This window comes from Saccostrea echinata, unplaced genomic scaffold (genome assembly GCF_033153115.1).
Source record: "Saccostrea echinata isolate AGI-Se365-2 ecotype Australia unplaced genomic scaffold, CSIRO_AGI_Sech_v1 ptg000046l, whole genome shotgun sequence".
NCBI lineage: Eukaryota > Metazoa > Mollusca > Bivalvia > Ostreida > Ostreidae > Saccostrea > Saccostrea echinata.
The window spans coordinates 1475662-1500798 of record NW_026889795.1 but is presented as its reverse complement, the minus strand read 5'-3'; the positions used below and the strand labels follow the sequence as shown (position 1 = coordinate 1500798).

Here is a 25137-nt window from a genome sequence, read left to right as displayed (position 1 = left end):
TAGTTTTAGAATTTTAATTATTTGTGTGTTATTAAAGAGAAATTAAAGGTGCTTGGACACAGATTTGAAGTTAATATTTTCTCAAATTTTCTGTATGATTTCATGACTTATATGTTGCTATAGCATTTCATACAAAAATATAATAAAAATCTTATTTCATCTCGAAGTTATTGAAACTTCAAATTTCTGGACGCGTTTGATTGACACAATCTTGCACTTTCATAAATTTTAATTTTATTCTTAATACTTAAGAAAAGTGGCAATTTTGTTGTGTATTAATGAAAAATATTAAAACTATAATCCAGAAAATTCAGAGTAGAAATGTTCGAAAGCAAAACCCACTCACAGTATTGCCAGTCCGTGCTCAGCGGTGAATGCAGACTTTAACAATTGAACACACCCGGTGAATTGTAAACATTAACAATAATAGAGTGCGTGCCCTGTTTACAAAAACAGTTTACGTTTAACGGGTATATTCAACTTGTTAAACTCTGTACACAACACTTAGCACGTGCTGACGATATTAGTGAGGGGGTTTGCTTTCGCACATTTCTACTCTGAATTTTCTGGATTATATAGATGTAATGTTTTTCGTTAATACACAACAAAATCGCTTCTTTTCTTAAATATTAAGGATAAAGATAAAATTTGTGAAAGTGCAAGGATGTGTTAATCAAACGCGTCCAGGAATTCGTAGTTCCAATAATTTTCAGATAAAATAAGTTTTTAATTACATTTTCATGTGAAATGCTATTGCAATATATAAGTCATGATATTATACAGAAAATTTGAGAAAATATTAACTTCAAATCTGTGTTTAAGCACCTTTAAGGAGCGGTATCTAAAATAAGATCTACATAAAAGTTTCAAAGTAAATAAGTGTACCATAGTTAACTTCTATAAACTTATAGTTAATCACAGAAGATGTTGTTAAGGTACATGTATACTTGTATGTTTGAACAATGTCACATAAAAATGTATTTTGGTCATAGATGTGGTGTTTTTTATTCAATAAATAAAACTTTAAAAGGAAATAACGTCAACGTGCGTTCAAATGGTCTTATTGTTTGTTCACCGATTTGAATGTTGGTCTACAATGCGTATTTAAGGTTAATGTCTACAATGTCAAAATATGTCTGACTTCCCTTTGTAATACAATTTTAGTCCGATATATTCAGGGTTGGTCTTGAACAAACAAATGAAAAGTAGAATTCTTCATAAAATAATAAATGGAATAGCAAACTGAAGCGTATGATTAACATTGATTATCAGCTGTTAAAACGAATAATTATGATTAGTTTACAAACTCGATTTACCCAATTTTGACCATTCACTAATTATAAAACATAGTTCAAACTTGCTTGATAATAATGATAATTTAGCTGTATTGAAATATTGAATTCTGATAAATCATCTACCAAAGCGAAAAGCTTTCTCGAATCTGGAGAAAAAAGACGGTATATTTATATTTCACTTTAATCAGACAATATTTTTTAGAAAGATTTGAATTCTTCTATCCTTTTATGTGAGTTTAGGTTAACCGTCGAATATTAAAAGATTCTACGTTCGATATACAGATTAAGCTTCAACTTAATAAATCTAGGAATGCCCTTGCATGTTTAGAAATATAATATAACGATATTTAAATTTGATTCATTTTCCTTTTTCCCTCATCACTTAATCCAAAAATATTGCTTTTATGAATTTTAAGAAAAAGAACATTATTCAAGTTCAAAAGTACATTGAAACAATACAAATTTGGAGCAGAACAAACACGGACCTCTAAAAACATCAAAGATGGGATCAGGTGCCATGGAGGAGAAGCATCCTCTGTCGACCGGACAGCATGAAAATAATGGCCTAAAAATTTTAATGAAAAACGTGAGTCAACATTCGACTTAATGATAGATTGTATTTGCTGACAAGATCATTGTAGTATTTGCGAAATGTTGACTTGAAACGAGACTGTTGATATTCTTGTTTTATCAACTTGTTTGTCAAAAATTTGCCTCGTTTTAGAAATTGTTCGTACGTTGAGCATGCTCTTGCTTTTCGAATCAACTGGGAAACATATGCAGGTGATAATTGTATATTTAAGTAAGGGAAGTTGACGACAGAAAAGTGCTGATGTAATCACGTTTATCATAGTGTTGTTGCTAGGTTACCATTAAGGCTTTTTTCTAGTAAAATATTTAAATATGATACAGATGTGTCAGACTCCGTGGTATCTTTTATTTCCAGTTCAAAGGGATACACCAAATGAACGTAAGAATGAAAATGAATATTGTCAATTGATAAAACTTCATAGATATGTCTTAATATTAAATTGAAAGCCAAAACAAGAGACTTCTTCTTTTCATTTAGAAGTTTTTGAATACATTCTGCTTCATTTGAATAGAAATAAGGTCTGCTAATAACACTGCAATTAGTACCCAGGGGAATTCTGACAGATTGTTGGAAGACCTGATCTCCAAAAACTACACAGATATTGTCAATCAGAAACTCAAACATCTTTTTAATATCAACTTATGTGCAGAAACGGAATATTTTTCAAAATAATTTTGCAAGTTACCATGATAAGGTAAGCAAGATTACGAATTCCATTTTTATTGAAAACGCAGCTGTCTATTGTGTCCAAAAGCCTGGACTTTAATTTATCGTGGGGAATGGTTGTAAAAAGTATTGAAAAGTAGTAATACCTTCTGATATCTTTGATTTTAAGTATCCACATCTGATTTACACTCACTCTCGAATAAATTGGTTTACAGTACTCCTGAAGTTTCTCCCTCACTGCTGTTAATATTTGAGTAAGGAGTAAAGAAAGAGACTTAGTAGAACACTTATTGGAACCCGCTATGTATCTTCCTTTGTAAGGATTTCTATTTGCTCTGGAAATCTTATATAGGTATGTTAATTCAAATTCAATTTAATTCTTGGGAATATTGAAAATATTTATTAAAACTGACTCATTGGTTTTGAAGAATTCTCTCCTTAGAAAGGAAACTATGTGTACAAGTTACAACCTGCAGAATTAAATCCAAGTTCCTCTAAAATACAATAAAGATAATTATTTACAAACAAATACATGGTATTTCAGATTTTTATGGGATTCGGCAATTTTGATGAAAATAATGTCTGAGAGTTTATATTTTTTTTTTTTAGATTTAAATGAAAAACAATTTAAACTTTCTTCCACAATTTTTCTTTTAATGTTATTATGTTTGACTTGCATAAAAATTTAAATACAAACATGGGGAAATTAAAAATAAGCTATTTCTATAAATAGATAAACTTTTTTTTTTTTTAAATTATTAAAATTAACTTTAATGCTTTGGAAAATTATTTTAAAGGACATTGCGTCTACTATTAGAAATGCATGAAACAAAATAAAATAGACCGTTTCACGGTAACTGCGGTACTGCTCTTTTGCAGGGCAAAATGATTTAGTTTGGTGATATATGACGTAAAAGTAATTGTTAAATATACGTCATTTAATTATCTGTTAACAAAAACTTCGCCAAACGTTATAATTTTGCCCTGCAAAAGAGTAGTACCGCAGTTACCGTGAAGGGGCTAATTCATTGGTGTAGAAAATCACCTTAATTTTGATCTCAGTAGTACTGCTCTCTTTCAAGGATATGCATCGGTAGTATTTAAATTCCGTGCTTTATTTTCTGAAAATGACGGATAATGGCTGTAAGAGTATCAAAACGAGAAATTGCTGCATTTGTTTCAAAATATGCTAGATATTAAATGCCAAAATTTGCAGATATCTTTTTTTTAAAAACTGCATTTTTCAAATCATATCTGACATTTTAGTGAAAAAAGAGACAGTTTAAGAACAGATTGACTATAGTACAAATCAAAACAAAACGTTTCGGAATTAATTTGATCTAACGGTCTTATTCATGGTAGGTTTTTTTTCTTTCTTTTTTTAAATTCAGAAAATAGACTTTCGATAGTTATGATGAAGAGGATATAAGGAAGTTTTTTTGTAGCCGTAGCCGAAAGCCACTCCTAAACCCATATTTTAATATACTTGTTTACTTAAATATCAAGAATGATATTTCTTGCCAAAGAATCGACAAGAATATCCAATTTATTTTTCCGGTAACCACTAAAGATAATAGGATATTTTAATACACAATATGTTAAAGTTAGTTAAAAAGTAATATGAGTATTTATTAATTAAAAACAAAATTTTATTTCAACTTCCTTATCACGAAGTGATAGAAATATATTTTTCTATAAACCTATGACAGCGGAGCCTTGCTAAAACCAACATTTCCTTGAATGCCGGAAGTGCCAAGCACGAGTCAATGAACTAGTCAATCGAATGTCGTGAACTTTAGAAGATATATTTATAACTATCAAACCAATTCTCTGCTTCAATAAAATTCAGTTCTGAAATATAGGTCTGTGATACTCAAGAATGTTCAAGAACAGTTATATATAAAATATTTTGTGTCTCCAACTATTTTGAGAACCCATTTGTTTGTTAAAAACCTTAAATTACTCTTTGTTAGAAAAATTGGAATATTTTCTCTTTGAGTGGGTTTAGTTGGTTAAAGTATTTAAAGAAAATATGCAGATAACGAACAGTATTCAAGCTCACAAGTCCATTCAAACAATACAAATCAGTAGCAGAGCAAACACGGGCCTCTAAAACATCAGAGGTGGGATCAGGTGCCATGAAGGAGTAAGCATCCCCTGTCGACCGGAAATAGTATGAAAACCTCTGTCAACATTTGACTTAATGATAGATTGTACTTGCTGACAAGGTCATTGTATCAACCATAGAACTTGAGAAACGATGACTTTAAACGAGATTGTTATACCCCTACTGAACAGTCCCTTTACAATTTCTTATTTAAAAAGTCCATCAATTCGACTGTTTTCCCGACTATCGTTCCAGGAACTGTAAAAATATACTGTTAAAAAAGACTGTTGCCCGCTGACGTCAAATGGAGTTAAATTGAGTTATCTTTTTCTCATTCGGCAAACCTCAGCTGATTCGGATAACCGTGAGTTAAATAAAATCAGCCGAGGAGTGCCGAACAATTTAAACATGTCGTTAAGGTAGACAGAAATGGCCGATGTTCGTTTTCCTGCGGTGAACGAGGATGAAATCCAAGCGATACTTGAAAGTAGGAACATTAAAAATACGAAAAATGTTGTGAAAACGGCTGAAAATATTCTCGAATATCTGGTGACTGTTTTTATTTTCTAATAATTTTATGAATTTGATTTAGTATGGGGTTTAACAAAACAGTTGTCGACAGGAGTCTCGGGAAACAGTCGATCTGTTGGACCGGAGTGCAAGCTGTTGCTCTCGGCCTACGGCCTTGGGCAACAGCTTGCACACCGGTCCAACAGATCGACTGTTTCCCTCTACCCCAGTCAACAACTGTATACTGTTGCTATTCTTGTTTCATCAACTTGTTTGTCAATAACTTACCTCGTTTTCGAAATTGTTCATAGGTAGAACATGCATGCTCTTGTGTATCGAATCAACGTTAACTGAGAGACATAAACCCCATATGCAGGTGATAAGTGTACATGTATATTGCTACATAAGTAAGTGAAGTTGACGATTGAAAAGTTGAAGTCATCACGTTTATCATGAAGCTTTGTTGTTAGGTTACCATTAACGTTTTTCTAGTAAAATATCCAAATATGAAACAGATGTTTCAGACTCTACTATATCTTTTTTTTTCAAGCTCACTGGAATCGAGTCGACATATGAATTGAAGTAATTATTTTTAATTGTTAATACTTCGTCGATATAACTAAATGTCGAGTTGAAGGCTCAGCAAGTGTTTTAGAATCCTGTATTTAATTTGATACTATCCTTGGAGTTATAAATCACCAAGCAGCACTAAGATTTTATATATGCATATACTAAACGGAAGATACTTGAACAAAACGTCTCGGGTAAATAAACAATAAATAAACTCATCTGTGCCTTTTTCAATGTCATTGATAAGTTGTCCAAAGTAATAATCTAGGTTACCTTGCTATTACAGAATTACAATTATCTCAATTCATCTAATATCTCTGATGGGGCAATGAAAAAAATAAACAAGCTGATAAAACAGCCTTGTCATCTAGCTAACATTTATACTGCAAATTCTTACTTCCTGAATGTTGCCAAAATGTAATTGATTGAAGAATCGATTATACCACCTGAAGCAGTCACTTTTGTGTGGAGTATGAAAGAATGACCCTTCAATTCTAAAATTAAAGGTTCATTGTCGAAATCTACTCATACATGTGATGTTTGCCTTATACAAAAAACATTGTTAAGAATGACGAAAGAAGTCTTGGTCCCTACCAATCTCTGTGCCAAGAATGATCTACTAATGGTCTTCTAATGCACATGTACAGTAGAAAGGCACAGAGTTTAGATTTTTTTTCCATACCAAGATCTTCAGAAGATTACACATATTACTGCAAACTTGAATTAGTCGAAATGATGTTTGATCAATGCCATGATATATCTAACCCTCAGGACAAAAATTACATGGATTAAATACAACATTTTTGTATTGATAAAAATTTTACACTTCAATCTCAGCTAAACTTTGTGCAAATAACCATGATGCAAGATTGTTACAAAACCTTTGTTACGAACAACTTCTGGGTGCATTATAATTGTATAATTTTAATCTTAATGTGATGCTTTATACTGTATGAAATTCACGTCGTTCAAATGTCCTTAGTACAACGTCAACATATCTCATATCAAATGCTACCACTGTACCAAGCATAATTCTTTTTTTAATTTCTATGTTTCAAATGTTCAGACCATAATTTCTGTCCTCTTTTTCTTAGTCAGATGTTATGTTCAATAATAGTTTTAAAAAAGACATAGCTTTTATTGTCATCAATCCGAAAATACCAGTTCGCAATCGATAAAATGGAAATCAAAGTATCAATGCTTATAAATATGCAAATTAAGCATAATATGTATATTTGCAATCAAGTTTCAAGTACAAAAAAAAAAGCAATTAATGAAACACATTTGGAGGACATAAGTAGAACGAACGTCCCTGGTTAAAAAAAAAAGCGACGTGGTTTCAAATTTCATCGACAAGTTGATATAATGACTTTCTTCTAATATTCTTCAATCCCTGTGCAAGTGCGTCATAGAGAAAGATGTACTGCGCCTATAGTTTGAATAAAAATTAAGAATTAAGAATAACTTGGAAGGAACGTTTATTCGTCTATAAATGTTTAATGCCAAAAAACTTTTTTTAAAAATGTAATTTTATATATTATGTGTCCTTTGCCGTGTTGGAGACACAATTATTATGATTTCTACACCTTCCATTATACATCTTTCTTTTTTTATAAGTGATAATTTAATAATCTGTAAATCTTACCTTAGTTTGTATGGAATGCGCCCTTTGCTGTCTGAGTTTGGAGACACAGTTGATGATATCCACACTCTCCATTGCAGATCCTTCCTCCAACAAATAATCCAGAGCAATGAAGGTCCCCGTTCTCCCTATACCCGCGCTGTAACGTAATCATTACGTTATAAATTACGTTATAAATGTTTTGCTTGATGTCCTTGAGTAAAAAAGGAAAATTTTATTTTATACTGCATTTTCAGTATGTGACCAATTTAACCCCACCATTGAGCCCAAAGATTATAAATTTTATATTTTAGTAAAGTGCTTATGACTTGTTATTATAATGCAAACAGTTTGCTGCTAAATGTACATGAGTAAAAAAGTTTTTCCAAAGGTGTAAAGTACTGTATACAGGATAGTTTTTGCCCCGTGTTATTTTCGCCTTTTAAAACTTGCAAACAATTTTGCCTTTTTTTAAATTCACACAGTCACAGTTCTGTTTAAGAAATTATACCGTCTTGTTTGAATCTACCACGTCTTGCATTAACCCATTTATGTGTAGGGCGAAAGGGGCAAAAATAAAACGGGGGCGAGAATTTCCCTGTATACAGTATTTTCAATTTATGATAAATTAACCCTAACCCTAAGACCGGAAACATGTACCTGTGGGGAATGAATTTCCAAATTTTGGTAAAAGGTTAAGAATAAATTATAATTTGAAAACGGCATCGTAGAAGAGCAGAGAACATACATGTTTGTCACATGAGTCACGCAGGAGGAGATGATTATATACAGAACACAATAATCTGTTTACTCTACATAGGATGAGCAATATAAACAATGTAAATTCAATTAAAATATGATTTTTTTTTAATTATCCATTGCATTATACACAACAATCAAAATATTTTCAAGAGCAGAATTACAATGGATTGTTTTAGCACTTATACACCCATTAATAATCTCCTTGCACTTTAATATGGAGGTTGCTTCATACAATATCACTATCATCAATTGATTCTTAATATATATGAAAAAAAAATACAAAAACCTGTTCACATTGTCTTAAATTGGTTCAAATAAGTTTTTCCACAAAATCCATTATTTTTCAAAGTAAAACAGTATTGATTTCTTAATAGATATACAACTCTGAATATTGTGTTTCATTTTCAGATAGCTTAACAAACCAGTAAAAACAGCTATTTTTGTTTGAATGTAATAAACATAAAAAGATATATTGTTTTGTATATAGTATCATAAAGTTTTCAATTCTACAGTCTTTAGTAAAAGGTATTTCACCTAAAATTATATTATGGACATTAAATCCAACTCTTTTTGAAATGGTTCTGTATATGTGTAAATTCAAATTCCTCCATAGAGATACAATATAGTCACAAAAGACAAACACATTGTTATAGTTTCAGTGTCCTGAGTACAAAACTTACAAAAGTCAGTATTTTTTATATTGATTTTCATAAGATAAAAATCTACAGGAAGGATCCTATGGATAATTCGCTATTATAACCACTGCACAGAGGAATCAGATGTAGTCTTAAAACAAACTTTTAAAACATCTTTTATACATATTTCAATCACTACGTAGGGAGATAATCTACATTCCACATTGAAATTGCGATAAGAATTAAATCATTTTTGTTTATTTAATTAAAAATACTTTTCGTACATTTTTAATTATGAAAAATATTTTCAAAATAAAAAGGTAAATTTGGTTGATAATATTTTTTCAAAGATTTCCATCTATGGACTTACTTTTTAAAAACTTTGAAATAGCACAAACAGTGCTATTATTTTGCATGAAGCTTACATATGTAATGTTGAATTTTTCTTGGAAAATAGATTTTGATAGAAATTTGAAATCATCTGACAAAAAAATCTCCAATATTTTTAACTCTCATTTTATACCATGGCCAATTTTCTATAAAAATGTTCTTGTTAACTACTTTTATATTATAATTATACCATACAGGAATAAAACAAGCCTTGTATTTCATATGTACATCATTATCTACATTTTTCAAAACATGTTGCAATAAAGTAAAAACTCACACCAAAATATATTGTTCTGAGGCATTATGATATCTATACTCATAAATTAATAAATTTTGCAAATAAACTCCGAAACGGGTGAACCAGAATTCTTATTTACTCCTCGAACAATACACAAGATACAAGATGATGTCCGTAAACTGTATTTAGATTTCACTCGCATAGTAAGTATCGTACATTAAATTATAAGTCTACTTTCATTTTCTATAAACAGCCATGAAATAGCAACAAGAGGCCCAAGGGCCTTAACGGTCACCTGAGTATGATACAATAATTGAAAGGATGCATAGAGTATAATATGAACTGAAAGGTGAAGCTTTGTTGCCCAAAAGAAAAAAAAATAGGGTGATCATGATCAACAAAATAATTGGTCTTAATATTCATTAACAGATAATGAATTAGGTTCTAATCCGTTCCCCATTTATCACTATCACCATATGGTATATTAACAAATTATCAATGCTTCTGTACTACTTTAATCCCTTGTTGAAATCTCTTACATTGGCCTCTCTTGGTCTTTGATGAACATTTAATAAGACAAGTTATTTTTGTCTCATTTTTATTTATCTACTACTTACAAGTCTATCTGATCATTAAAACAATGAAAGTACTTTTTGTATTATACAATAAAAGTTCTTGCATAATTCTCTTATTCTATTTACCTTTCAAGTACATTATTTACAGTGATAAATTATCAAAAGTAAATGGCAAAGGGGAATAACTCCTCTCAGTAGAATACAAACTAATAGAGCCCTGGCCAGGACCAGAACACTTGACCAAATGGTCCAGATGTTTAAAAATCTGGTAAAAATCATCTTCCTTATAAAATTTTTTACTCTATTTACCTCAGATATGCCCTGGTGCGGAGAAGATTTTTAAAGAAATAATTCATTTTTACTACAGATTCACTATATTATCAATAGAGCCCCCCCCCCCCCCGAAAAAAAAAAAACACCAGAGCTTCATCATAACTAATCACTTTGTTTATCTGCTTAACACTAAGGAGCAAACAGGATTATTTAATAGAATTAATGCATTTTCACTATATTATCAAGAGCCCCACCCTCACACCAGCACATTTGACCCAGGGGTCATAAAATTCACTACTCTACTCTGAAAGAAGCACTCTTGCTCATCATAACTATACACTTAGCTTCTTTGCTTTTTAAACCAGAAGCAGAAAAGAATATTTTCAAAGAAATTTTGCTTTTTCACTTTATAATCAATAGAAGCCCCCCCCCCCCCCCCCCCACCAGAACCCTTACACCTGGGGTCATAAAATTCACAATTTTGGAAGAGGCATACTTGTGTATCATAACAATGTACTTCGTCTGTTTAAACAATACCCAGGGGCAGAGAAGAAGATTTTCAAAGAAATAATTCGCCTTGACTATAGAATCTATATAGCCCCGCCCTAACACCAGAACTCCTGTCCCCGGGGCCATGAATTTCACATTTTTGGAAGAGACATCCTTGCTTATCATAACTATGTACTTAGTTTGTTTAAATAATACCCAGGTGCAGAGAAAAAGATTTTTAAAGAATTAAAACATTTTCACTTTATATTCAATAGAGCCCCGCCCTAACACCAGAACCCCTGATCCAGGGGCCACGAATTTCACAATTTTGGAAGAGGCATCCTTGATTATCATAACTATGTATTTAATGTGTTTCAATAATACCCAGGAGTAGAGAAGAAGATTTTCAAAGAAATAATGCATTTTCATTATATAATCAATACAGCCCCACCCTAACACCAGAACCCCTGACCCAGGGGCCATGAAATTCACAATTTTGGAAGAGGCACTCTTGCTCATCATAACTATGTACTTAGTTAGTTTATCTAATACCCAGGAGCAGAGAAGAAGATTTTCAAAGAAATAATGCACTTTCACTATATAATCAATAGAGCCCCGCCCTAACACCAGAATCCCAGACCCTGGGGCCATGAATTTCACAATTTTGGAAGAGACACTCTTATTCATCATAACTATATACTTAGTTTGTTTATTTAATACCCAGGAGCAGAGAAGAAGATTTTCAAAGAAATAATGCACTTTCACTATATGATCTATATAGCCCCGCCCTAGCACCAGAACCCCTGATCCTGGGGCCATGAATTTCACAATTTTGGTAGAGGACTCAATGCTCATTACAATGATGCCAACAGTTTGACTGGTTGATGTCCGGGAGTAAAGAAGAAGATTTTTAAAGATTGCATTAATTTTGGTGGTTTTAGCCCCACCCCTCAGGCCCCAGGGGGGCAGGGACCATGAAATTCACAATTTTTGTTCCCCTTCACCCATAGATGCTATATGCCAAATTTGGTTGAAATTGGTTGAGCGGTTTCAGAGAAGAAGCTAAAAATGTTCAAATGTTAACGCACATCGCACGACGCACGACGCACGCCGACGGACAAAAACGGATAGCAATAGGTCACCTGAGTGACTCAGGTGACGTTTCAAGTTGGCGGATCTAAGTTACTGACAATTTTTAATGAAACTGACAACAAGCAATCGTTTATTTATTTCATAAAACGTCATAACTGAATTATTCAATCAAAACTTGATTTAAATGATATAAAAGAAATCAGCTATGATAACCGATTAAAAAGGGAAATGTGCAAATTATTTTCATCATTCACAGATCTTAATATTGACGGAAGCATCATATAGCATCGATGTTAAAAAGAAAATCGAGGCGATTATAGCTGCATGAACATAAAAAAAAGCGAAACACCCTATACTACCCCCCCCCCTCCTTTCCCATTTGACCAACTACTGTCAAGTTTTTATTCCGGATTGTTTTTTTTTTCTTTATCTGATTCCTTCATAAAATGCAATTGAAAGGAAATACTATCCCTCGCGAACAAGGTATTTTAATCTATGTCATTCTAACTCCCATCATCTCTTGTGTTGATTGCATAGAAGTAAATCATGTAAGTGCCCCTAACACCATACCTATAACTTCTAGTAAGGTTTTCTAATCTAATACCAAGTCCGTCCCTCCGTACATGACACGTTTAAATGTCAAAGTAAGCCGCTGAGTGTAAAAATCAGTGCTTCTCGCAACAGTCCAATCATAGGGCGTTAAAAGCTAATTTTTACACAGGTACTTGGTTCTTGGTTTATAAATAGGTATGTACCTTATTGGTATGTAAAAATAAGTAATGTACATTTTTACATATCAATAAGGTACATACATATTTATAAACCAAGCCCAAGTACCTGTGAACCCCCCCCCCCCCAAATCAATTTATCAGTAAAATGTGCATATTCATTGCTTTATCCTTGTTGGAAATGAAATACAAGCATCTAAAATACAATATTCATGACATAGTATAACAGGTTTCACAATAAACGTTAATTTATGAAATTGTTATTTTCCAAGTTTTTACAAAAAAGGGGGAGGGGGTGGTTGGAGACGTACATCTACTTCATGCGGGATTTTGAAAAAAAGTATTTCTTCCTGCTATAAGCCTGTAGGCTGTCAGTAGAAACTACAATATATTTTCTGTCGGCAGTGGTATAAATTCAATTCCCCGCGCTTGCGCGGGATTTCATCTAGTTTGAAATAAAAGCATCACCAAAGTCCATAAATTTATTTACAACATCAATACCATTAGTTCCCAAAAATATGTCTAGCCATACTTTATTACTTTCTGTTACCAATCTTTTGATCCAAGTACATTTTAGCGATTTTATGAAAATATCCACATTTACCATCTTTAATCTTTAATCCTCCAGCTTGAGTAACTATATCCCTTTTAACTCTATCAATCTTTGATTTCCACATGTAAATTCAAAACGGTCTTTACAAAATGAAGAGATTTTATCATAGTTTGGTGTAGGAAGGGAAATAAATAAATAAGTTGTAGCAAAAAATAGTTTTTACAATTTCGATACGACCAACAGGTGTAAGTACTCATCTATTCCATTATTGGATCAATGATTTAATTTTTGGTAGAATAATTTTGTAATTTATATCAGTAAAATTTTCTAACTCTACTGAAAAAATTATACCAAACAAAGTGAAGGTTTTGAATCCCCAATCTAGTTTCCATCCTGAATTATGATAAACTTTACTTGAATTTTTTTTAACCAATCCAAATAATTTTTGTTTATGAATTTTTCTCTTTAACCTGGATAATTGTGAAAAGAAATCCAAAGCATGGAGATCAGCAAAGAATTTTCGTGAACCGTCAAGGGCCAGTGAGATACATGTATCATCTGCATATTGAGAGATTTTGTGTTCTTTTTCATTTACTATAACGCCTCTTATATCTTTATTTTGTTTGATTAAAATTGCCAAGATTTCGGCACAAAGGAGAAACAGATAAGGAGCAAACGGAATCTCCTTGTCTACAACCTCTCTGAACAAGAAATTGTTCTTATAAAAATCCATATTGCAAAACTGATGCTTTAAATTTGTATTTAGGATCTTAATCCACTCAGTAACTTTTCTGCCAAATCCAAAGTATTTCAAGGCTTTATAAAGAAAAGACCACGAAATTGAGTCATATGCGTTTTCAAAGTTGTTTAGCATTAACAGACCTGGTATATTTATTGACTCTGTATAAGACATTAAGTCATAAATAAATCTGGTGTTTCCCCTACCTTTAATAAAACCTGTTGTGTATCAGAAATAATAATTTTACAGTTGACTTTATTCTAAAACTTTGACATCCAGTTATAAGTTTATACAGGACATTTAATAAAAATTATATAAAATATTATTTTTCATATTTTTAAGTACATGTAAAATTTCATTTTCCGCAATATCTTTCTCAATATTATTAGAAGTGTTCTCATCGAGATTTTTTTTAATTTCAGCTGGGTCAATAATTTAAAAAACAAAATTTATTATCGGTATTCTTTCTGAGTTCATGTACTTTAAGCTTTTATTGAGTTCTGCTGAAGTGAAATCAAAGTTTATGTACACAGAAATTTATCACGAAAATGATCAATCATTATAGGTATTTAGATGTTTCTAGCAGTTTAACCACATTTTAATAAACGAAGATTAACAGTAACATCTACTAAGGACAATCTTTGTACTTAAGATTGTATGGATTTATTTTTAAACAAATCTCAGTCTTTTATTATACCTAGGAACTGAATAAAGCACCATATAAGGTTTTGTAGATAAACCAATGGATCTCGCTCTATAAGATACCATCATTTTATTTTCATTGTTTTATCGTTCAGCAATGTCAATTAATGTTTTGTTTTGTTCTTTCTTTCTTCTTAATTGCAGCATTTTACATGATATTATATAGATAAAGGCTATTCTTTTGTCTGACATATTTTGAAAGAACACTTTCATTGTTTATCAACCTTGATAACTCTACTTACCTGCAATGAACAATTATTGGACCGTCAGCTTCAGGTCGGTCATTTTTCACAAGATCCCGAAAGCAGAGGAGACTATCAACATCGAACGGAACTCCACAATCAGGCCAACCAGTAAAGTGAAACTGGGTCACTTTTTTAATTACTTCGTTCTATAAGAAAGAATATTAGTTCAACAAATGATTGGGTATTCCGGATTTGGAAAATTTATTAAAATCATTTAATGTTGCACAATTGGGTGTGTATATTATATATTTGTACATTTTTTCACATATAGCCAAAATCATGCATTTATTTATTTGTTGACATGTAAATATATTATATTATATTATATCATGATATATTTTTATATTTGTATTTCTGAATTTGAGAGATAAATATATGTAGGATCTCCCATGATTTTATGTTTGTGGTCGCCAAGGCTCGAGGGTAAATAAGAAACAACTCGTTGGATAAAAATCATACCCAACCATAAATCATAGGATATTTTTTAATCACATGTTTCATATATGAATCCACATTATTTTACTTCACCATTTCATGCAAAAACCAATCGTGACGTCACAACAGTGGTACATGAAAAAATATGAATGAGTGATATCCACAAAATAAAGGGGTAAATATGTGATAAATACATATATTTTTCTGTTGGAAATCTGATAATTCTTACTGGATTTTCATCCTCACCCCCGACCTGCTGCACAACCAGGTGTCTAATTGTATAGTTTTCATAATTGTCCTGAGATTCCAATCGAATCACAATATCACCAAACTTATCCTCTTCCTCAGGCCAGTACTTAAGGCATTTCATCTGCATGAAAAAACATCTTTTTCATTTCCTTTACATGAAACTTTATAATATTTTAGAATCATTTAAATGTACGGTTATTACTTTTCATTGCTTGCTTTACATTTTTGGGTCCACTAGGATATAACCTATTTGGCGAATTTCTTGTTATGAATGATGTAACCAAAAGAATTATATTCACCAAGGTTGTAAAATCGTTAGTGAGATTAAGAACAAAATTGAAACCCACGAAATAATATTATTCCACTTTATCTTTAATAAGAGGGCCAAAGAGACTGAATGGTCACCTGAGTATAGTACAACACTGTAAACGATCCACAGATGTATAAATAAAACAAAATATACCGCTAGATGAAGCAATGTTGCCCAAGAGCAAGAAAAAGCACGACCAGGGATAAAAAAAAAATAAATAAATAGTCAAGTAGTCCGTATAACATGTCTAAAAGAAGATCCGCCTACCTGCCTGTACCCCCTCCCTCTTATTTGTCACTATATAAACTAAACAAAAAAATAGAGCCTGAGCACTGTTATTGAACTCATCTCATTCCCCTTCACAATGGCTTCTTTTGGTTATTGAAGAATATTGCATATATATAAAGATAAGGTATTTTTGTCTCAAGTTTATTTATCTATTATTTATAAATCTACACGACCATGAAAGCAATAAAAATACTATTTGAATAATATATTTTAAAAATTCTTTTACCATTCCCATTTTATTGATCTTTCAGTGACATTATTAACAGTAATCAATCATCATAGGTGAATAGCAAAGGGTAATCACTTCTCTCAGAAGAATACAAATTAAAAGAACCCCTGGCCAGCACCAGATCACTGGACCATGTGGTCCAGAATTTCCCAAATATAAACGAAATAATGCATTTTCATCATAGATTCAAACACAATCCCATCCTAACACAAAAATCCCTGACCAAGGGGCCATGAAATTCATAATACTGGAAAAGGCAAACTTGCTCATCATTATAATGCACTTAGTTTATCTGCTAAATACTAGAACTTAGGAGCACAGAAGCTTTTCGAAGATGTAATGCATTTTCACTCTATAATCATAAGAGCCCCATCCTAAAACCAGAGTCAAGGGGCCAAGTTACTCATAATTTTGGAAGACGCATTGTTGCACATCATAACTATGCATTTAGTCTGTTTGCTAAATACCCTTAGATAGATTAGACTTTCAAAGAAAAAATGAAATTTCACTATATACTCAACAGAGCCCCGCCCTAACACCAAAACCCCTGACCAAGGGGCTATGAATTTCATAATTTTGGAAGAGACATACTTGCTCATCATAACATACAATTTGTTTTCCTGCTAAATACCAAGGGGCCCAGAAGAAGCTATTTAAATTATTTATGCATTTTGCCATCTGATCAATAAAGCCCACCCTTTCACCAGAATCTCTTACCCAGGGGTCATAGAATTAACAATTTTGGAAGAGGCACCCTTGCTCATCATAACAATGTATTTAGCTTATCTGCTAAATACACAAAAAGCAATGACGATTTTCAAGGAATTAATGCATTTTGACTATATACATGTAATCCAAAGAGATCCGCCCTAACCCCAGAATCTTGGCCCTGGAGCCATATCATTAAACATTTTGGAAGAGATTTACAAAAACAATAATGCATTTTCACTTTATAGTCAATAGAGCCCCACCCCACTTTCAACATAAGAGCCGCTGACCAAGGAGCCACAAATTTCACTATTTTGGAAAAGGTACTCTTGCTCATAATAATCATGCAATTCGTTTATATGATAAATACGCGGGAGCAAAGAAGATTTTCAAAGAATGGGTTTGCATTTTCACTATATGATCATTATAGACCCCATCATAATCACCAAACAGAACCCCTGAAACAGGGATCATGAAATACATAATTCTGAAAAAAATTCACCCTTGCTCATCATAATTTTGCATTTAGTTTGTACACATCATACTCAAGAGCCTAGAAGGATTTTCAAAGAAATAATACATTTTCAGTACATAATAAATAGAACCAAGAGCCCCTAACCCTGGGGTCAAAATTTTTGTAGAGGTGTTTTGTTTGTATGTTGTTTAACGTCCCTCTCGAGAATTTTTCACTCATATGGGAAATTTTGTCCTATACTCGGCACTTACGGCCATTGAGCAGTGAGGGATCTTTTTCGTGCCAGCACCTACTGCGACACGGGACCTCGTTTACACGGTCTCATCCGAAGGACCGGTCTCCACGTCCCACAGTGGGATTCGAACCCGCGACGTAAGGATCAACTACTTTTGCCGCGACTCTAGAGCAGACGCTCTAACCACTGCGCCACGCGGGCGACTTTTGGTAGATGTAATCTTACTGATAATAACAATGCACTTCGTTTATCTGCTTAATACCCAAAAGCAAAGAAGATTTTCAAGGAAATAATGCATTTTCCCTATATAATCAATAGAGACCCACGGTAACATGGGCCATGAAATTTACAATTTGGAAAGAGGCACCATTGCTCATCATAGCTATGTACTTAGTTTGTTTGCTTAATGCCGACGAGCGTAGACAGTAATTTTCCAAAAAAATAATTCATGTTTACTATATTATAATCCTTAGAGCCCCCCTCCCAACGACAAAAACAGATAGCAATAGGTCACCTTAGTGACTCAGGTGACTTAAAAACATTTTATGTGCTTATGAAAGCATTATTAAATATCTCACATGATCGCCTTCAAATAAATTTGTTAGCATCACAATTCTTGAACTGTTTTCCTGCCAAATCATCCTCCAGAAATCAACCAATGTTGCGGGAGTAAATGGTCCTATATAAAAGGTAGTCTTTAGTAGTTTACAACATTATGAGTGAAAATAAAATAAAAGATGTGAGATAATGAATCTAATCTGAGGTTGAAAAAAGTTTTGAAGGAAAAAAAACTGCCATTTTGCTAAATTCACTGCATTTCATTTGATTTGATCAAGTATTGAAAAGTAAGATGTTTATTAGGATGAAGAGGAACATGCAAATGAAGACATATAAAATTAAAAAAAAAACGAACAATAACATGGATTTATGAATGAAGGAGCAGAAGTTGTTGAAATTATATAGTAAATTACAAAGAGTGATAAAGATTACGACAGGTAATGGTGAAATAGGCTTCATGGCATTGAATATGATACTTGTTTGGTTTTTTTTTAGGGCCTTAAGACACATCATAATGTGTCGCAAATACTTACATATTGTAGACTATTCATGTGTTTTCATTTTTATCAACAATAAAAACTGTTAGTATTTTAAATAAGGTGTTATCAATGTCATAATGCATGAAGTTGCTTTAAGGCATGAACTTGAAGTAAATGTATGTATATTATTTTTTTTTTATTCTCAAAAGTTGAACTAGAATCTCATTGAAATTAAATATTCTGCTTACTTAAGCTTTTGTTTAAAAAAATTGTTGTCTGTAGTATTTCGATTCCTTAGAGATATTCTTTTTAAATCTGGATTTGGATTCTACATGCATGCAATATAATATTTTCTTATATTTACCCTGGGCTGCAATATAGGTAGGATTTCCTTTAATACCCTGTAAAAATGAGAATAAAGCCTTAGGGTATTTTTAGGTCTTACTATCTTGGATGCTTCAACTATCATTGGGTCGTAGCTTTGATTGACATATTTCATACTACCTGTAAGGCCATTATTTTCACACTGAAGTAGACTACGAATTAGACTTTGTCTACCTGACCAATTAATACATAGGGGCCACGGCGTGTGACTGATTGACAGGGAATCCCTAATCCAGACACCTGATCTCACCTCTGGAATTTTCAGGGGTCCGTGTTTTATGTCCTGTTCACAAATTTATATTGTTTGTATGTTTCTAAGATCGACTACTGTGCGTTATCTTCACCTTTTAAATGTAGGTATTATTTTTTTCATATTCTCAAAAGCTGAACTAATATCACATTGAAATTAAGTATTCTACTCCCGATTTGTATTATCTAAATGGACTTTGAACAGTTCGTTATCTTATTGAAAACCCAAAGGTCTTTTTTAAATACTGGTTTTATAAAAGCGTTTAAAATATTTCACTTGTCGAATTATTTTTATTTATATAAGATAAGATTAATATTACTGAAAATAAAAATAAAATTAAACACTATTCCTGACCTCGACATAACAAGCATTAATATAGTCATTTCTTCCTTGTCCTTCGGAAGTGCTAAGTACAACCCGACAAAAATCATCTACAACAAAAAGAGCATCATTGTAGATAATTCATATATTGAACAAATATTTCCTTATGACGTACTTCATCATTGAATGTACATTTTTATTTTTTTAAATAATGAAAGCCTATTTTCCTCATAATGGGTATAAAATGGCGCTATATATTCGTACCTAATCTGTAACCATGTTAACAATCAACTATTTACTAGTAATCATGAGTTTTATTATAAAGAATTGTTTATATATATAGTACTTCTTATAATCTACGTACACTTTGTTTACAGTTTTATGTTTATTATCTATTACAGTACATGATTAGCATATATGTACACAGACAAAACGCATTACATCACTGCAACATTTTGTATTTCCGATTTATCATTCATATTGTGGAAAAGAATTTATATGAAACAGAGCGATAACTTACAAGGATATACGTATCTATAGCGGTTCTTAGAAATGTTCTCTTTCTTTACAGCCTCTGTGTATAGTTCCATTAGCCCAGTCGGTATTTTCTAAAATGATTCAAATTTTAGCTTGAACTCATCAAAAAAAAAATTAAAAGCTTTCTTAAACAAAATAATAAAAAAAAATAATAACATTTTTACTTTAAGGAAAACTTTTCAAATTTAAAGGAGATTTAGTAAATTTCATTAATTTAGCTGATAATTTTTTTCAGTAAACTCAAATGGCTGTTGCAAGAAATGCAAACTCTACCGCGAATTCTTCTTCCTCAAAGACGTTGTTTTCACGTCTGATGCTGTGGTACTCAATGAATTTGTCCACTGGGATCCTATGAGCTATGGTATTAGTATACTCCACATCTAGTCTTTGAATTTCATCAATGACAATGTCGTCTGCCTGAGTTATTTCTTCGAGAAATATCGTGTTGGCCTCGTTCCCCAGAATGTGCTGTGGTACAACATGGTTTAATGGCTGCTCTTCTCTAGGTCCATTCTCCTGAGAATCTAAGGCTCTAACGATCTCTGATTTTCTTAATAATTTCAATCTGCGTAGTGATCGAAATAATTCTAATTTATAAAGGTGATGGAAAATGCATGACTTTGAGAGTTCAAACAATTAGCATCATTTGAATTCAAAAAACAATATAAATTCATTACAATAAATACCTTTTGATCAGTAGAAGAATAAGAAGCAGTACCAAAATTATCATTCCAAACAGTACTGCCAATAATAGGTCATTCTTTTCTTTGTTTCCAGAATTCATTAGACTTTCTGGTCAAGAGAGAATGAAGAATGTGTTTATTCATTATATAAACTGTCAGAAATGAGCATTTAATATAATTCCTTTATTTCAATCAAATGATAAAATTAAAAAAAATACATAGGATTTTTATCGAAATAAAGTAAGATTTTAAAATTCATGGTAAATTACTCACGAGAAGATGTGTTGATTGTTGTGGTGCCAATCATTGTTTTATTAAACAATACGCATATATTAGGGCATGAAGTGCAAGTCTTATTCACATTTATATCACATGACTTTTTCGAACACGATGTACAATTGATACCCCTACAGTCTGAACAGTTCGTGACAACTCTATTCGGACAATTATCCCATCTCTGACTTCTATCACAAACATCACATTTATCGCAACTCAAACACTTAGAAATGGATTCGATGCATTTCAAACAAGATGGCGGTTTGAAGAGCTCTGATTTACATTTATAACAAGCGCCTGTTTCCTTTTCACAATCTCCTCTACACTTCTCACTACAAGACTTGTTGCAATTTACACCATGCCATCCAATTTTACAAGGTTTACACGTTTGTCCATAATATCCTGGATAACATGAGCTGCAAACTCCATTATTTATGTCACACTTTCCATCTGAACAGTTATATGGGCAATTTTTATCACAGGATTTACCGTACCAGGAAGAATTAGCACAAGTCAAGCAGAAGCCACTTGCAGGGTCGCAAGTTCTGCAGGATTTATTGCAATTTTTGCAATTTTCACCGTAATGGCTTTCGTTACAGTCTTCAAAAAAATATAGAATAGCGTTATTAGAAAACAGCGATTCAAAAATGTCTGTATTACAGACCCTCAATCAAATTAATTTTTTTTGTTAACACATTTGCCCCTTGCGCCCTTAGAAGTGTCTAACTCTTATGTTATAAATGCAACATGTTTCTATACAGCGTTACTTTTATTTAAAACAAAAACAAAGATGTGTTCTCCTGAGTTTCATATAACGACTTTAAAAAAACTTTTTATGTAAACTTTTTCCAAGCAGCACCCGTATTCATTGTTACTCTAGTGAATGGATGTAAACTCTAGGTTGTTTGCGGTAAATTTATCTTGTTGTAAGTAACATTCACTATTTTGAAATTTAAAACACATTTTTTATTCTAAAAATCAGCTCAGCTGGTATAAAATACCTCTCTCAAAACTAAAGTAACTAGAACAAAAACGTTGATTCTTCGATGTGTTATGAACCTTTATTCAAGAATTTCTTAAGATTTAAGGCCGTAATGCCTTTTAGTTACACATTATGAGGTAAAGTTAAGAAAAAAATGTTTGATTATGGATATTACATGTACGAAGTGGAGAAAATGGTATAAAACCATTCCTAGTAAAAATATTTTGATCTTCTATGGTAAAAACTTTGATTCACTACAGTAAAAACTTCCATGTTATAGTTAACTGTAGTAAACTATTTTAATAGTTTACAAAATTTTTGTCAAGGTAGTGCTTAAATGAATATCGCCAAATTATAAATTCAGATGTTTAAGAAAATGTCAACTCTGACAATGCTATTTCATTCTCTAATTAATTCATGAAATTGGTTCTTAAATTTGAATATTCTTAAAGAAGTACACACACATTTTATGCTAAATTACAGATTTTTTTAGAATCATTGAGAATTAAGTATTTTTTCAATGTTCTGGATTATTTTACTTCAACATTTATCGACGTAAACAATCTAGGTTTAGTTCGAAAGTAGAACTTATTATTAATCAGGGATAGTGGACTACTTATATGAAGGAATAATGCAATGATATTTAAGCATGTAGTAATATAGTATATCGTGTAAATACATGTATGCTAATTTTAATGTTTTCATATGAAAAGAAAAATAAATTACAATATATTTGTATTTTGCTGACATAATCATTTCCAGAACTACTTTTAAAAATTCTAACTTGTGTTATATTTATTTACAGTGAAATATGAAGAGAACTATAATTTTTATGTGTAAAGTTTATTTGGAATGATTTTTTTATCTACAGAAAAGGAAAATCAGGCGACATGTCGAAAAATTTTCTGAAAACACTTTCATAATATGTGTTTTAACTTAATTTGAAGGAATAGAGTGGGATTACGGGGAAAAGATATTATTATTAATAAAAAACAGTAACATATAGAAGACGTACAATTCCTCACAGTGGCAAGTACTGTTTGGTCAAAAGTATAATATCAATTCTATTTTTATAAAAAATAGAAGTTAAATCAAGGATCAGCAGACATGTACACGACATTTGGTAAACCCAGTTCTACTGGACAAGAAGATTCTAGGTTTGAAATTGAAGAAAACGAACAATTAAATCTGTGGACTTTTACTGTAATTACTGAATAGTCAAAAGGAGTAAAGGACAGGTAAAATTAATCGTATACAGGAAATCAAAATATTTTTCCCATTCTTTTAATGTAAGATTCTTATTTACAAAGAGATGGCTGCAGATGTGTAGCTCACTGTCTAATGATTAAAGTTGGACATTCAGAGAGCCAAAAATTGACAAAAATGCGCACGTTTCTCAATTTTTTCTCCGTATATTCAAACTGCCATCAATCGAAAACATGGGTACTTTTTTGGAATACAATTGATATACTTGTTTTCAATGGGCGATCTGTGTCTCTCTCATAGGCGTCGGAACCGGGGGGGGGGGGGGCTAGGGGGGCTTAGCCCCCCCACTTTTTTTGCAAAGATATACATAATATAGGCATTGAAAATTGGGGCTTACCTTTTTTCGTTGGTTTAGCCCCCCCCCCCCCAACTTTCAATTAGCCACCCCACTTTTAATTTGCTTCCGACGCCTATGTCTCTGGTCACCCATCCAACTTTTTTTTTCAGATCAACGAGTTATAAATCTGCAGCTAGCAAAAGGGTAGCAGTTTACCTTTAAAAGAGAATTCATACAGTCGTAATACTCCCTGATCTCTTCTGGTGAGGGTTAGAGAATTCCCCCTCATCTGTTTAAAACAACACACTGTAATATTGTTTGTTGAGAGTGAAGTATTCACGGTGAAATTGGCACAGTACTGGTCAAGTGTATTATCTATATTAACGTTCAGGGAATATAGACCTACAAATGAAATGGTAAAGCTTATTTAGAAGCCATTTTCCTGTATTTAAGACTTAAGTAACACTGTACGTTTTAGTAATAATTGTCACAGGTACTTGTGGACAGGACCCCCCCCCCCCCCCCCGAATATACCCCACAGGTCAAAAAATATTTTTATGTATTTTTTTCGATATTTTATAATACCGCGAGTATGATTTTTTAGTAAAACGTTAATTCTGCGTTATTTTTTGGATTTTTCTTATGGAATACATTGTAAATGTGTACTAGAAGAATAATTTATGAAAAAAATACATAAAAATATTTTTTGACCTGTGGGGTATATTTGGGGGGGGGGGGTCCTGTCCACAAGTACCTGTGATAATTGTATAATGAATAGGACTCAATTGCTTTCAGAGACAAGAAATGTCTCGTCGAAATGAATTATAGATAAGACTTGAAGCTCAGTTTGGTCATCTGTGAAGCAGACAAATTTAGTAATATTAAAAGTTCTGATCTTCTTAATAAATAACATGAAACATGTTTATTGTTGACACAATTCCAAATGATAGTGGTTTATATAGAAAATTCGAGAGGACCGGCAGATATAATGTATTAAAACAATATTTGTATGAGGAATGGGGAGTTATCATTCTTTGACAATTTTTAAGTTATTAGATTTTTCACTTGGCACATCATTTGGCATATGATCTGATAATATTTTATATTGCATCTACCTGTATTATTCTATATAGGGAAAATACACAGGGAAAAAAGTATCAGTTTTGATCTTGGACCTTGAAGCTTGACAATGAACTATAGTTAATAACAGATAACATTAAAGATATAAACACCTGCTCTAATAACAAATGTAAAACAGGACATATTCCTTTCCGTATCAAATGCTATCTTCCAATAGTTATTCACGCCAGCCTTGGTGATGGTAAATGTGAAAGGATCTCCGTCAACAGCAAAAGAGGCATATTCCTCCTTGGAATATCTAGTTTTATGAGGCGCAGAAGACTGTGAAACTGA

At 32.1% G+C, this 25137-nt stretch overlaps 1 protein-coding gene across 1 annotated transcript; it reads right to left on the bottom strand.

Annotated features, from left to right (window-relative positions):
* Nucleotides 1-6944: 6944 nt before the first annotated feature.
* Nucleotides 6945-24021, bottom strand: LOC133202248 (receptor-type tyrosine-protein phosphatase alpha-like). The gene is made up of 12 exons (XM_061338044.1): nt 23941-24021; nt 21197-21799; nt 20927-21032; nt 20514-20805; nt 20224-20311; nt 19737-19813; nt 19113-19149; nt 18290-18390; nt 15447-15587; nt 14780-14928; nt 7386-7521; nt 6945-7169 (listed from the first exon to the last, which is right to left on the bottom strand). Exons 1-12 carry the CDS (start codon nt 24011-24013, stop codon nt 7080-7082), a joined length of 1893 nt encoding a protein of 630 aa, XP_061194028.1. The 5' UTR covers nt 24014-24021; the 3' UTR covers nt 6945-7079.
* Nucleotides 24022-25137: the final 1116 nt, after the last annotated feature.